Genomic DNA, 16,174 nt, shown 5'->3' with positions numbered 1-16,174 from the left:
GCGGAGCACAGGCTCCGGACGCGCAGGCTCAGTGGCCACGGCTCACGCGCCCAGCCTCTCCGCGGCATGTGGGATCTTCCCGGACCGGGGCACGAACCCGTGTCCCCTGCATCGGCAGGCGGACTCTCAACCACTGCGCCACCAGGGAAGCCCCCCATCTGTCAGTTTTACAATTCTTCCTTTAGGCTCACCCACATCTTTTCCTTAAGACTCTCTCCTCCTGTTCAGTGACAAAGCCTCTTTGTCCACCATGATATTGTACAAGACTAGCTTCTCCACAGGCGTGGTGACAATGAAAGCAATCTACTCCCCACCTAGCTCTGGTGGTCACAACTTGGAAGGAAGTATTATCCGTAACTGGGATTAATTTATTAATACTATGGCTACTCTTTCAAGATCCATTCAGAATATTTTGTTAAATTCCAGAAACATGAGGTCTGGGACGTGCCTAAGGCTGTAAGCCGGTCCGGGACCATCTGGCCTCAGGGCTGCCCCTGGCCGGCCCCCGTGGCCTTACCTTCTTTCCCTCGGTGTCCCCGCAGTAAAACTGCTCAGCTTTAGTCTTGCCCATCACCACGGGATCGGCAGCCTCCAGGTGGGAAGGGTTCGCCACCAGCGACAGGGTGATGTTCCTGTCGGTCACTCGGTTGATCCGCCGGTGATACATGCCCAGGTGGTACTTCACGTCTCCAGAACCCTGAAGGTACAAACAGTCGGTCTTTATCCTGGGCATGGAGATGCTTACTCTTCACAACAGCCCTGTCCTGTGTTATTTCTCCTCCCAGAACCCCCATTCCTGGAAGGATGGAAAGCCCTTCCCCAGAATGGCTCTACCTAGGGCACAGGGAGAAGGTCCCTCAACCAGAGGCGCACGTCCCAAACCCCAGCGGGGAGGACTGTGGGGGCTGCCAGGCCTCTGATCTCTCTTTTCTCCAGGAGGTCGGCCACCAGCCACCTCCTTTGCTAGTGGTATGGAGGATCCCAGGCCCAGGTGCTTCCACAGGAACAAGTGGAACCAGGGTCTGGTGTGGGTCGGAGCTATGCTAGTTTCTAAAAGAAATCAGGTGTCTCACCTCATCAGCTGCCTCCAGCTTTGAGTCGAACTGACAGAAAATCTGCTCCAGCTCCTTCCTGATGACGTTTGCAAGCACGTTCAGCCGCCCTCTGGTACACAGAGGAGCGAGCAGGGCCTGAGCTGTGTTCCGGGCAGCAGGCAATGCTGTTCTAGCCCCTTCCTCCCCCGATGGACAGGCAGTGCCTCGGTTTGCAGCCCGAGAGGAGCTGAGAGCAGAGCTGATGTGGGACACTCAGCCTCTGCTTGCCCGGCACCCAGGGCCACGACGAGGTGGGAGGAAGAAAGGTAGAAAACGGAGAAACACTGCCAGCCTGCGGCGAACGCTCCACCCTCAGCCTCCGCTGCCGCCTCAAGCTGAGGTCTCCGCTCCACGTCACCGAGCAGCCTTCCCTCTAGGTTAACCTCCCTCAGTGGAGATCCCGACAAGGGCATGAGGCCAAGATGCCTGCCTAAAACCACTATGGCCTTGAGTGTGACAGTGGCTACCGAGGGAGGGGGATGCTGTGGCGATGGCTGTCCCGGGGCAGGGGTGCAAGTACGTTCCAGGCGAGCCAGCCTCCTTGCTTGCCTAGTGCCCCACCCCGTGCTCTGGAAGCATGAGGGGCAGCCAGGTACCTGTGCGGCATCCCCATGATCACGTAGTCCACTCCGTTCTCACTTGACTTGTCAATGATGGTCTTGAGGGCAGGAATCAGCACCTCACAGCCTTCGAGACCGAAGCGCTTCTCAGATGACCACTTCCGCTGCAGGAACTCCTCAAACCTGGACAGGAACCAAGCCACGCTGAAGAGCCAAGTCACCAGGGCCAACCTTGCTCTCGTGGGGCTGTGGCCACACTCCAAACCCACCCACCCCTGTCAACAGGCTGTGCCACACTCACGGGACCAGTGCAGCCCCGTACCTGGTGGAGCGCACGAGCCGGGCCAGGAGGGTCCGCTTCTCCTCGTTGGTGAACTGCATGATCCCAGGCGTCTCGAATTTCTGCCGGATCCACTGGCACTGCTCCAGGTCGTTGATGAACATGAACTCCACCCCAATGTGCTGGCAGTACGCCATCTGCGTTTCATGCACACACACAGGATCAAGGGGATGTCCCCCCAGGTGTGTTGACTGCCCACTCAGCCAGAAGGCTGGCAGGAACAGGTGGCCCTCCCTTTCAAATGCAACAGAGCCAGCCGTGACCTGGGGCACCAAGTCTGGGCCCACAACCTCCTCTCACTCCGAACCTGGCCATGAAATACTTCCCCCACAGAGTACAGAGCCCAATAGGCACAGAGGGGACAGTGAGAACCACTAAGCCAAGACATGCTCCCTTCATGGCGGGAGTACAGAAGCACCAGCCCAGGGACGGGGAAGCTCCTGGGGAAGACAGGTTCTCTGACCTCAAGGTCAGACTGTGCCCACCACCCTGAGAAAGAAAGGCCCTGTGCTGCCGGTGGATATCACAGCTCAGTGGCCACTTAAGTTTAGAAGGCTTTTATTTATTTATTTTTAAAAATTAATTAATTAATTAATTTATGGCTGTGTTGGGTCTTCGTTGCTGCACGTGGGCTTTCTCTAGCTGAGGCGAGCTGGGGCTACTCTTCGTTGCAGTGCGCGGGCTTCTCGTTGTGGTGGCTTCCCTTGCTGCGGAGCACGGGCTCTGGGCACGCGGGCTTCAGTAGTTGTGGCACGCGGGCTCAGTAGTTGTGGCTCACGGGCTCTAGAGCGCAGGCTCAGTAGTTGTGGCGCATGGGCTTAGCTGCTCTGCGGCATGTGGGATCTTCCCGGACCAGGGCTCAAACCCATGTCCCCTGCATTGGCAGGTGGATTCTCAACCACTGCTTTTAGGAGTTTAAAAAGCAATGCCCTGGTGTGACAATAATTTTTTAAAATTAATTTATATATATATACGTACATGTGTATATATATATATATATATAAAGGCCACGCTGCACAGCTTATGGGATCTCAGTTCCCTGACCAGGGATCAAACCCGGGCCATGGTAGTGATACCGCTGAATCCTAACCACTAGGACACCAGGGAACTCCCGACAATAAGTTTTAGAGCCCACAAATGCCTTTCAACGTCTTCGCAGCAGCCATGCTGACCAAGCACTTAGAGGGCCAGGTTCTGCTTGGTGGTTCTGTCTGTGACCCCCTTTGGTTTTCACAACAGACATGGAAACTGGCTGGCACAGTGCAGGGTGAGGATGCACCTGGGATCCCAGTGGTGGGTCCAGTTGTGACACCAGAGCAGGGTGGGCACCTCTGCATGTTAATTCTATGATAATGACACAAAGGGACATTTGTCTGAACTCAAAATAATGGCCAACCACAACGTGCTCACTATCATCCTAGCCAAGAGGAGGAAAACCTTGCCTAGGGACAAAAAGAGGAAATGGAGCTGGGAAAGACCTTGGTGTTTAAGGTATTTTCATTAACTCCAAAACTATATTTCCCTGATGACACCTCATGTGATAAACTGGGAACTTTTAAACTGGATGCACAAGAAGCCCAGGGATGGGGGGTGCTGGCCTGCCCTCCCTGACTTCAGAGCCAGCACGAGTCACCACTTCCACCGGAGCTGTACAGTGACAGTGCCCTGATCTGCTGAGCCACAGAAGAAAGTGTATTTCTGCACAAACACATTTGAGAAAACATGGCCCAGCCACAGCGTCTGTTAACATGAACCTTGAACCTTCCTCCCTCAGCTTAAAAAAGGGTGCATCTTCCCTGGGACCCAAAGTCTGAGTTGTAAGCCTAGCAGAGAGGAGAGGAAGGGGTGGGGAGAGAGGGGAGGGGAAGGGGAGAGGGGAGGGGAGGGGAAGAGAATGAAGGAAGGGAAGGGGGGAGAGGAGGGGGAGGGAGGAAGTGGGGCGGGAGGAGGAGGGGAGGGGGAGGGGCTCCCTCCTTGAGCCGTGGAGGCAGGAGAACACGCCCGGGCTCCTTATGTCCATTACTGAACAATTAAAGGCTCAAAGGAAACAATCAGGTCAAAAACAGTATGTCTCCATTATTATCATGAATTTAGCTATTAACTTGGACACATAGTTACTGGGCCCCTGGATCATAGTTTGTTTTTCCTGTTCTTGGCTCAATCCCCAGGAGAAAAGGGCAGGGGGTTTTAGGTGCCGATTCTTAGCTTCTCTCTCTAGTGAGCCGTTAGGAAGCCAAGAAATTGCACTCGCTCTAAGTATTCAAAGAATTTCAAGTTGATTATTATGTCACGGGACCAAGAACATACTTAAATTCTGTCAGCTCACACAGCCGCCCAGTGCATGCACACGTCACATGTAAACATACCTAACCCACCATCATCAGGTGAGTTTACACAAATATCTGTAAACAACGAGAAGGGGAATTCCGAACTGGGACAAGTCAGAATCGTAGGCTCTCTTGGAAGAGCCCTGGACGTGGGGCCCTCTGGGGACAGGAGGTGCTATGGCTGGGACCCCTGGAGTCCAGGTCCAAGTGTCCACAACAGCCCAACTCCTGGGTTCTGGCACTGGATGAAATGAGATCCGTGCATGGCTCTCTGCCCCTTTCAAATGCTGGATCAGTACAACCTGGGGCTCGAGCAGTCGCTTGCAAACACAGCTGCGTATCCCTATCTCTGGGAGATTTGTAAAAATGCACACTTCCAGGCTCCAAAACCAGAGCTGACTCAGTTGGCCGTAGGTGGGCCAGGAATCTCCCCAGGCGCTCCTATTCAAGTTGTCTTGGGAATGACACCCTTTATTTACCGAATGCTTTAGGACACATTTTTAAAAGTTGGAAGCAGAGCCTACATTTTGTTATGGTTGATTGTAAAAATAAAAAAACATGGATTTTCATCAACAAAATAGCAAAAAAAAAACCAAAACAATTCCCTTTCCCTTATGTTAAAAAAAATATATAGGATCAAGAGAAAAACAACCTAGTCTGGAGGCCTCCTGCCAACACAAGTTTTTAGCAAGTCCACTGGAGTTTTCTGGAAACGACTTGTGTTTTCTTACCTCCAGGCGCCGGATGATCTCCCGCAGTGGAAGGGCCGACTCCTGTCCGCCGATGAACGTGGTGGTGGGCAGGTGGAAGACCTTGTCCAGGTCAGACTCGTCCAGGCCGTAGAACCCTACGGGGGTGAGGAGAGACGGGCACAGCCATACGGGGGCCACAGTTTAGGAAAAGGGGGAGGGACTCCCCAGGGGAGAGAAAAAAGAAGAACAAAATCATAAAAACCTCTGTTATGTACGAAAATAAATACTATATTACAGCCAGAAACACAAACTTTAGCAACAAACAGAAGCTGAGTATATTACTGGCATCACAGGTAAAGGAGAATAAATTCACATGAGGCATATATTAGTCCAGTGCACCAATTATTCATAATTTAGAGAAAAATGTATTTCAAGGTCCCACAGACACAAAGCAATTTAGGTTTGAAAAGGCACTGGGTAAGTCAATCAGAAAGCAAATGAAAAACAGTTAAGGAGAGAATTCAAGTAGAAAATGAGGAACTGGACTAGACTAGGTCACATATGTCTTAATGGTGATGGCATTTGTATGTGGTGAGTGGAAGCTAGGAGACTGAGAAGTGAGGGACAGTCACCAAGAAGCCCAGTGGCCTGCGGGAGAGCTGCCAGGCAGCAGGGCAGAGGCTTCCACAGCCACCTCTGATGAAGGACGGCGCCGTCTCCTGGAAGACCTCCAACTGCACATAAAGACCCATCCTCCAGACAACGCTCGTAAGTCACAGATCTGATTATCGCTCTCCCCAGTCCAATACCGACACGTATTTACTGACTAATTGCTAAGGAACCGACTATCACTGACTCATCACTGCCATTTGCTGAGCACCACGTGCAAGGTGCCTCCTCATCTGAAAGCGTATTTCAAACTGACAAACACGTGATGGAGTGGAGGGGCTCTTTCCAGGGCATTACGCGCTTGTTTCATGTTGCAGTAATTATCAAAGGGGAAGGGACTTGGAGGAAAACTGTCCAGTGACACTATAGGTTAGGCTCCCACCCACAAGATATTGACTGGAGTGAGGCAAGGTGCAGTTCACAATCCCAGACGCCAGGATGAAATGTGAAACGAGCACCCACAGTCTCTAACACCTGACTGTGCAAGATCAGACAGTCTCCCATTTCCTGGCCTAATTAAGTGTAAATAAGACAGAGGGCCCAGTAAGGGACCCAAGCAGTTGCTCGCAAACACAGCTGTGTATCCAAATCTCTAGGGAATTTGGGAGATTTGTAAAATGCACATTTCCAGGCTCCAATGCCAGAACTTGACTCAACTGGTCATGGATGGGCCATGAACATCCCTGGAAGATCCCATTCAAGCTGGCTTGGGAACGACAGCTTTTATTTATCTAATGCTCTAGGATACTTTTTTTTTTTTAAGTTTTAAAAGCATATGTTTTTCAACCTCTTTTTGTTTTATTAAAACAAAAGCAACCCGGCTTTTTTTCACCGTGGGGTGGTGGTGGTGATGGTAGGGTGGCTTGGTTAAGCTATGCAACCGTTTCCTGCTGTTGTTCTATCAAGGATGAGGATGGGCCATCACGTGGGCCTGATAAAGCATGGTTCTGGCCCTTCACAGCCCAGCTCTCAGTGTTTATGGAGGAAAACCAGAGTTATCTGGGGGACACTTTTCCTAGCTCATGGGAACACTCAGCAGTGGGGGCTCAGGGAACCGGGGTATCCAAAGAGTGCACACTCTGTTGGGAACAGTTTGAACATTTTGACTGTGGAGTTAACCAATGACCTGTGCGTCCCAGAGAAGAATGTGGGCTTGTCATGACCTTTCAGCATGAAGAGCCCTTGGCCTCACCGTATGTGTGATTTTTCATTTCCATCACCGGGAACTGATCATTCTTGGGCTCTACTACTGAACTTCAAAACTGCTGGCCTTGCTTCTTAGTTCTTCACAGTCATTTGAGAACTTAAATCTACAGACGCCTGGGAAGGTAGTATAGACATATTCCTACCTATTCCCCCACCAAGTGCAACTAAAAACCCCAGATATCATATATAAAACAAATGTAAGATGACGCCAAAGGGTGGAGAAAAAAGCCAACCAGCCAAGGAGGTCCCTGGGTTTCCTTTTGGGCTCCCATATCCCAGACTTGGAGCAAAGAATGTGGAAACTTCTACAGGTGTAGACAGAAAAAGCCCCAACAAAAGCTGCTCTCTTTAAAGGACCAGGAGAAAGGCAGCCTCGCAGGACAGAAAACTTTTAGACTGTAACTGCTTTGCTCCACCCAAACATATGGAACACACTGCAGCCCCATCAACACCCTTGTCAGGCTGCGGTGCACTCTGACCTCTGACCCCACCCAAAGGTTTCAAAGTAGGCCCAAGAGGAAGCCCAAACTTTCATTCCCTCTGGGAGGTAACGCACTAGCCCACTCCCCCACCCTAATGTCAACAGAGACTTTGGGGCCCAGAATGTCCATCTCCACCGGGGAGTAACTAGGTGGGCCCCTCCCTACCAGAGCAGTGTTCAGAGGAGCCTTGCTATAACAAAGATTTCAACAAGATCCCATCTCACAATACCCAAAACCCTGGTTTCAATATAAAGAAAAATAAAAAATAAAAAATATATATAATATAAAATATAAAAAAAAGAAAATATTAAAAAAAAGAAAAATCACTTATAACAAGAACTAGGAATACGTCAGATTGAACGAGAAAAGATAATCACTAGACACTAACACCAAAATGACACAGGTGGGGCTTCTCTGGTGGCGCAGTGGTTGAGAGTCCGCCTGCCAATGCAGGGGATGCGGGTTCGTGGCCCGGTCCGGGAGGATCCCACATGTCGTGGAGCGGCTGGGCCCGTGAGCCATGGCTGCTGGGCCTGCACGTGTGGAGCCTGTGCTCTGCAATGGGAGAGGCCACAACAGTGAGAGGCCCACGTACCACAAAAAAAAAAAAAAAAAAAATGACACAGATGTTAGAATTACCTAAGATTCTCAAGAAGCCATTATCAAATGATTTCAGTGAGCAATTAAAACATGAGAGAGACATGAAAAAAAAAATTAAGTCTCAGCAAAGACATAGAAAGTCTCTGCAAAAAATTAAGATACAAAGAAGCACCAAATGGGAAATTTTGAAACTGCAAAATATAATAACCCAAATTAAAACTTAGTAAATGGGCTCAATGGCACTATCAGAGGACAGAGGATCAGTGAACTTAAAGGGAGAACAACAGAGATAAACCAACCTGAAGAATACAGAGAAAACAGGTTGGGGGGAAAAAAGGGAAGGGGCTTCCCTGGTGGCACAGTGGTTGAGAATCTGCCTGCTAATGCAGGGGACACGGGTTCGAGCTATGGTCTGGGAAGATCCCGCATGCCGCAGAGCAACTAGGCCCATAAGCCACAACTACTGAGCCTGCGCGTCTGGAGCCTGTGCTCCGCAACAAGAGAGGCCACGACAGTGAGAGGCCTGCGCACCACGATGAAGAGTGGCCCCCGCTCGCCACAACTAGAGAAAGCCCTTGCACAGAAACGAAGACCCAACACAGCCAAAAATAAAAATAAATAAATTAAAAGAAGGTTCAACATTTTAAAAAAAAAAAAGGGGGAAGAAAGTCCTAGGGACATGTGATGCTGTAACAAAAGATCTCACAGTTGTATTGATGAATCCCGGAGGGAGAAAAGAAAGCGGGAGGCTGGAAACTTCCCAAATATGGCAAAAGACTTACCCCACAGACTCAAGAAGCTCAGTGAACTCACAGAATAAAGCCAAAGAAATCCATGTCAAAATATGTTACAATTAAACTTCTGAATTTAAAGACAGAAAAAAATCTTGAAAGCAGCCAGAATATAGTGACACTTTGCCTAGAGGGCAAAACAACTCAAGTAACAGTGGATTTCTCAACAGAGGACAAAACAACTCAAATAATAGTGGATTTCTCAACAGAAGCCATGGAGACCAGAAGGAAGTAGCACCACACTTACCAAGAGCTGAAAGAAAAGAACTGTTTCCCCAGAATCCTATATACAGTGATAATATCCTATAGGAATGGAGGAGAAATCAAAACATTTTCAGATGAAGAGAACTAAGAGAATCTGTCACCCTAAATGAATGGCTAAAAGAAGTTGTAAACAGAAAGGAAATGATACCAGAAGGAATCAGACAGGAGGAAGGAAGAAAGAACATGAAACTAAAAAATACAGGTAAATAAAAGACTTTCCTTCTCCTCGTGGGTCTTCTAAATTATGTTTGATGATCGAAGCAAAATTTGTAATATTATCTGATGCAGTTCTAAACATATGTAGAGGAAATATTTAAGATAATTATATATTTTACATGGAGAGAATGAAGGGATGTAAAGGGAGGTAAGTACACTTCACTTGAACTGATAAAATGATGACACCATTAGATTGTGATAAATTATGTAGTGACATAACACCTAAACAGCCACTAAAAAGGCTAAAAACCACTAAAAACACAAAGAGAGATGATCAAAATGACTATATATAAATAAAAATGGAATTTTAAAGTATAGGTTTAAAAACCTAGAGGAAGTCAGGAAAAAGAAAGCAGAGAAATGAATAGGGACAAACAAAATGAAGGATAAAATGGTAGACTTAAGCCCTAACATATCAATAGTTACATTAAATATAAATGGTCTAAATATACTATTTAAATGACAGAGATGGATGGAGCGGATTAAAAAAGCAGGACCCAACTATATGCTTGACTTCAAATACAGTGATTTAGGCAGATTGAAAGTAAAAGGATGGAAGAAGATATGTCATGTAAAACATGTCCAACAAAAGCAGGAGTAGCTATATTATCATCAGATAAAGTATACATTAGAGCAAAGAAAATTACTAGAGACAGAGAGGGACATTGTATGATAAAAAGATCAATCCACCCAGAAGACATAGCAATCCTAAATGTGTGTGCACCAAACAACAGAGATGCAAAATTTGTGAAAAAAACACAACAACTGAGGACTGAAAAGAAAAATAGACAAACCCACAGTTTGTCTGGAGACTTCAAAGCCCTTCACTCAATAATTGACTAAAAAAGTAGATAGAAAGTTGTCAAAGATATACAAAGACTCTACAACTGACAGGATCTAATGGACATTTATAGAACACTTCACCAAACAACAGCAGAGTATGCATTCTTTCCAAATGTCCATGGAACATGTGCCAATTCAGACAATATAGTGGGCCATAAAAACACCTCAACTAATTTAGCAGAACTGAGGGACTTCCCTGGTGGTCCAGTGGTTAAGCATCTGCCTTCCAATTCAGGGGATGTGGGTTCGATCCCTGGTTGCGGAACTAGGATCCCACGTGCCATGGGGCAACTAAGCCTGCATGCCGCAACTAGAGAGGAGCCAGTGCGATGCAACTGGAGAAGCCCACGCACTGTAACAAAAGATCCCGCGTGCTGCGACTAAGGCTCGACGAAGCCCAAAACAAAAAAGTTTAGCAGAACTGAAATTATATGGAGTACCTTCTCCAACAACAACGGAATCAAACTAGAAATCAATAAGAGAAATATAAAAGGAAAATCTCCAAATTCTTGGAAACTAAACACCTTCTAAATAATCCATGAGTCAAAGAAGAAATATTAAGGGGTATCAAAAAATACACTGAACTGAATGGAAACAAAAATACAATATGTCAAAGTTTGTAGGACAGCTAAAGCAGTTCTGAGAGGGAAATTTACAGCAGTAAATGCAAACATTAGAGAAGAGGAAAAGGCTCTAATCAGTAATCTATAAGATCTTACCACAAGAATCTAGAAAAAGAAGGAAAAAAAAAAACAATACAAAGAAACCAGAAGTAAGGAAATAAAGATAAGAACAGAAATCAATGAAACTGAAAACAGCAAAACAGAAAAATCAATGAAACAGCTGGTTCTTTGGAAAGATCAGTAACATTGACAAACTTCTAACAGGACTAACAAAGAAAAAGAGAAGACACAAATTACCAATATCAGGAATAAAAGGGGGTATCAATACAGACCCTGCAGATATAAAAAAGATACTAAGGGAATACTATGAACAAAATACACTTGACAACTCAGATGTAAACAAACCATTCCTAGAACAACACAAACTGCTGTTACCCACCCACTATGAAACAGATAATCTGAATAGCTCTAACTTTTAAAGAAATCGAATTCATAAATAAAAAGCTTCTGAAAAAGAAATCCAAACCCATGTGGTTTTGCTGGGGAATTCTACTGGATGTTTAAAGAAGAATTAACACCAACTCTACACAGTCTCTTTCAGGAATTAGAGTAGGAAGAAAACTTCTCAGCTTATTTTACAAAGCTAGAATTACCCTGATACCAAGAGCAGACAAAGACAGTCAGAAAAAAAAAAATACAGACCAATATTCCCTATGAATACAGATGCAAATACATATATATAGATGCAGCAATATGCAAAAAGAATTATATACCATGACCAACTGAGGTTTATTCCAGCAGTACATGTAAGTTTGGTTCAATATTTGAAAATCAATCGATGTAATCCACCATTGATCAGGAACAAAGCAAGGATGTTCATTCTTATGCCTCTTAGTCAACATGGTACTGGAAGGTCCAACCAGGGCAATTGGGCAAGAAAAGGAAATAAAAGGCAAACAGATTGGAAACGAAGACATAATTGTTCCTATTTTCAAGTGAGATGATTGTCTACCCAAAAAATTCTAAAGAATCTACTAAAAAAAAAAAAAGTCCTAGAATAAGTGAGCTCAGCAAGGTCACAAGACACAACATAAAAACAATCAATTGTACTTCTAGATATTAGTAATGAATAGATGGACACTAAATTTTTTTTAAAAAAGGAAGTACTGACATGTAAATCTAACAAAACATGTACAGAATTTGTATGCTGAAAACTACAAAAAGCTGATGAAGGAAATCAAAGATCTAAGTAAGTGAGACATACTATGTTCATGGATTGAAGGGCAACATAGTAAAGATGTCAATTCTCCTTAAATTGATCTATAGGTTTAACACAATTCCTACCAAAATGTCAGCAAGAGTTTTTGTAAATGTAGACAAGCTTATTCTAAAATTTACATGGAAAGAGGCCCTAGAACAGCCAAAGCAATTCTGGAAAAGGAAAATAAAGTTCAGCAGCTACAGTTATCAAGACAGTGTGGTACTGGTGGAGAGACACACCTATTAAAAGAATAGAGAACCCAGAAACAGACCCACTGCATAAGTCCAAGTGATTTTTGATAAAAGTGTATAAAAGCAATTCAATGATAAGAAAGACAAACTTTTCAGTTAATGGTGCTGGAGTGATTGACATCCACAGGCCAAAAATAAACAAACCTTGATCTAAACTTCATATCCTATACAGAAATGAACTCAAAATGGATCACAGAGTTAAATGTTAAAGGCAAAACTATAAAACCTTTAGAAAAATACAGGAGAAAATCTTCAGGATCTAGAGCTAAGAAAAGAGTTCTTAAACTTGATACCCAAAACATGATCCACAAAAGGGAAAATTGATACACTGGACTATAGAGTTTAAAACTTTTGCTCTGTAAAAGACCCGATTAACCAAAGAACAGAAACAACACAAAGGTCCTTCAGTGAGTAAATGGTTAAAACAATTCTGGGACATCTATGGCAAGGAATGCTACTCAGCAATTAAGAAGGAAAAAATTAGTGTTAGAAAAGCATGCTGATTGAAAAATGCCAATCCCAAATGTTACATATTGTGATCTGCAAAACATTCTTGAAATGACAAAATTATAGAAATGGAGAACAGAACAGTGGTTGCCAGGGGTCAAACATGGGGGTGGGGAAGAAGGGGAGTAAGTGTGGCTACAGAGGGGCAGCAGGAATGACCGCTGGAGTGATGTAGACCTCTGTGGCTCGACTGCTGTCAGTGCCAGTATCCTGGTGTGATGTACTATGGTTTACAAGATGGTACCACTGAGGGAACTGGCTGAAAGGCATATGAGATGTCTCTGTTATTTTTCATAACTGCATACAATTATTTCAAAATGAAAAGTTTAATCAAAACTAGAGTCTCGGGCCTCCCTGGTGGCGTAGTGGTTGAGAGTCCGCCTGCCGATGCAGGGGATACGGGTTCGTGCCCCGATCTGGGAGGATCCCATATGCCGCGGAGCGGCTGGGCCCGTGAGCCATGGCCGCTGGGCCTGCGCGTCCGGAGCCTGTGCTCCGCAACGGGAGAGGCCACGACAGTGAGAGGCCCGCATACCGCAAAAAGAAAAAAAAAAAAAAAACAAAAAACTAGAGTCTCACAGACATTATAAGATGGAGGAAAAAGAGAACTTCTGAGTGACACCTGGCATGGAAGGAAGACTGGCCACTGGGGTGAGTGACAGCAGGCAGATGACCCCCGGCACCCACTCTGGATTCTTCAAAGGTGCTCTGCCCAGAACCAAGGGTCATTAAGGATTCCTTACTTCATTAACTTTTTATCAGTACTTCAAACATGGGAAGATCAAAAGGGAAAAAATGCCCCGGAAGCAGAATCTGAAAGAATCCAGAGTCCAGTCAAAGGCACAGTGCAGGATGTGGAGGAAACGATGTGCCAACGTGCAGAATGTAGTGTGGCCTCGGGCCCCCGCTGGCTGCAGCAGGAGCTAGAGACAGCCTACGCTAAAGACGGAAGCCCAGCCAAGCGATGGTGAGACACATGTGGAGGTGAAAATGCTCTTCAGAACACAAATGGACAGAAGCTAATATGACATGGTTAAGTAGCTCTACCTGTTGGATAACAGCTATATGACAGGAAAAACATATCTCAAGACAATTAACAAACTTCAAAACACTCGACACAGTTGTGTCAACTTTCCCCAAATTGCATGCTGGGGAAAGCCGCACATCCTGTTCAAATGAAGTCCTCAGCTCCAGAAAAGTTAAAGGCTTGTTATTTTCATACCTCCTACTGTTAGCATTCGAAGTCGTTCCTTGAAAACTGCAAGATCTGAGAGGCAGAGTGGGATAGCATGGGTGAGTGCAGAGGGAAAAAGACAGGTGAGAGTTAGTTTACAAAAACCCAAAACACCCAAAACCCTACACCATTACCGCAGGAACAGGTAGCACAAACACTGTCACACAGACATAGACACTGAAGGAGAACAAGGGAGGGCGGATATGTGGTCTGAGAGCTACTTTGATAAACATGGAAACGGTTCATGAACAGCTGGAATAAGGTGAATCTGAAGGAGGGAAAGGCCGCTCCCTGAGAGCAAGAAGCCACCGTGTGGTGGCAGCTGAGACCTCCTCACTTCCCCATCCTGAACAAGTGGCCGACACAGAGCTCTCCTGGGAAGTCAAATCCACCCAGTCCAGACTGCTTTGGGATGAAAAAACTGGGGAAATGAAAATGAAAAAGCCTAATTTTTGAGTCCCATTCCTCAGAACTGGAGCATCAGGCAGCAGACTAGACCCAAAACCTCAAGCTCCTGCTGGATTCTAAAGAGTAGAAGGTAGGTCCTTGGTCTCCCCTCTTGAGAAGGTAGAACCAGGATGGAGGAACTCAGCTGCTGAGGACACAGGCTGAGAGCCACACACGTGCACAGCTGCACACACTCCTGCCCCACAGCTGGAAGCTTGCCTGGCGCTAGTGAAAATCAAGATGTTGATCTGGACACACAAAATACCTCCTGAAGCTGGCTCCCTGGGAGGGTGGGCCTGATGACTGAGGGGTCAGAGCATGGTCACTGGCACTGTGGCTGCTCCCTGCCCTGGGAGTAGAGAGGAAGGCCAGCCAATGCATCCTTGGACGCTGATGGCAAGAGCTCTGGCTCAGAGAGGACGGAGACGCCTGCTCTGAGTGGGTAAAGCTCTCCTCCTCGCCCTCGAGGACGGCAGCACCTACCAAAGACCTCGGAGCCAGCGGCTCTCAAGACAATGGAACGTCCAGGTCCTGCACAAAAGCGTGGATGCTTTGCTTAAGGCAAGGATGAAGACTCTTCATTTTTTTCCTTCAATCCTCATAATCAAGACATAGGACCATGCCAAGGAGCCGTAAGCGTTGCCTGTGGGACTATCTCCCCACCTCCTCCGCCACCTCCCCACCTGCCGTCGGCCTCAAAGGGAACTGCAAACGTGCATCTGTTAAAAAAAATCTAGGGACTTCCCTGGTGGCGCAGTGGTTAAGAATCTGCCTGCCAATGCACGGGATACGGGTTCGAGCCCTGGTCCGGAAAGATCCCACATGCCGCGGAGCAACTAAGCCCGTGCACCACGAATACTGAGCCTGCGCTCTAGAGCCCGTGAGCCACAACTAATGAGCCCACGTGCCACAACTACTGAAGCCCACGCACCTAGAGCCTGTGCTCTGCAACGAGAAGACACCGCAATGAGAAGCCCACGGACCGCAACGAAGAGTAGACTGCACGCAGCAACAAAGACCCAACGCAGCCAAAAAATAATGAAAAAAAAAAATCTAAAGGCAATATGGTAAAATGTTTACATTTGTTCACTCTGGGTACTGGATATGTGGATGCTTTTATTTTTATCTGCACTTTTTGGATATTTTTAAAATAAAATACAAAGAAAAGACACAAACCGAAGGAGAGTGGAAGGAGAATAGATATTCTGGTTGTCATTTACAGAAAGCACGAGGGATTCCCAGCACCTGAGCACTTTAAAACATTAAAAAAAATTACTTCTTGATGAGCACAACATGCTCTGCTGCAGAGACAGAGAACGGCTGAGATTTGGCCGTGTTGTTTCTAAGCGAAGCACAGCCGGCAAGAAGCAGGGATGTGCCTTGGTCTGCCAGTTTCTGGGCATCCAGGAGGGAGGACACCTCTGCAGGGGGATGTACCCACAATGACCTTAGCTTGGCCTGCCCTCCTGAGTCACTTGGGGAACCTGATCCCAACTCTTCACTCAGTGGTCTGGTGGCACCACACACTCACTGCACACAGCAGCCAATAAATGCTAAGTAAACTGCTCTCTATTGTTCTGAAATTATGAAAGCAGATTAAAATTCAACTCTATTTTTAGTTCATTCTTCCCAGCCATCAAGGGGGCAAAACTCAACCAGAAAGAACGCTCTGGAAGGTCAGAAGGGTGGGGAGACTTCATGTCCTGCTGTGCTGGACATGGAGTAGCTAAAATGTTGCCATAATTTGGACTTTTGAATTGCCCTTTT

General features: G+C 46.3%; 1 protein-coding gene across 2 annotated transcripts in view; it reads right to left on the bottom strand.

The window, feature by feature from the left end:
• OGDH (oxoglutarate dehydrogenase) overlaps positions 1-16,174 on the bottom strand; it is a 74,423-nt gene that overhangs the window by 22,564 nt on the left and 35,685 nt on the right. Inside the window, exons 5-9 of one of the 2 annotated variants that reach the window (XM_060107612.1) lie at positions 5,053-5,168; positions 1,977-2,131; positions 1,691-1,837; positions 1,074-1,164; positions 518-697 (exon numbers count right to left, since the gene is read on the bottom strand). In XM_060107612.1, coding sequence (XP_059963595.1) covers positions 518-697; positions 1,074-1,164; positions 1,691-1,837; positions 1,977-2,131; positions 5,053-5,168 — 689 coding nt within the window. The remainder of the gene's footprint in view (positions 1-517; positions 698-1,073; positions 1,165-1,690; positions 1,838-1,976; positions 2,132-5,052; positions 5,169-16,174) is intronic. The other variant, XM_060107613.1, reaches the window with a different exon arrangement.

Source organism: Mesoplodon densirostris, chromosome 9 (assembly GCF_025265405.1).
Source record: "Mesoplodon densirostris isolate mMesDen1 chromosome 9, mMesDen1 primary haplotype, whole genome shotgun sequence".
In the NCBI taxonomy this organism is placed as follows: domain Eukaryota; kingdom Metazoa; phylum Chordata; class Mammalia; order Artiodactyla; family Ziphiidae; genus Mesoplodon; species Mesoplodon densirostris.
This window is presented reverse-complemented; position numbering and strand designations above follow the sequence as displayed.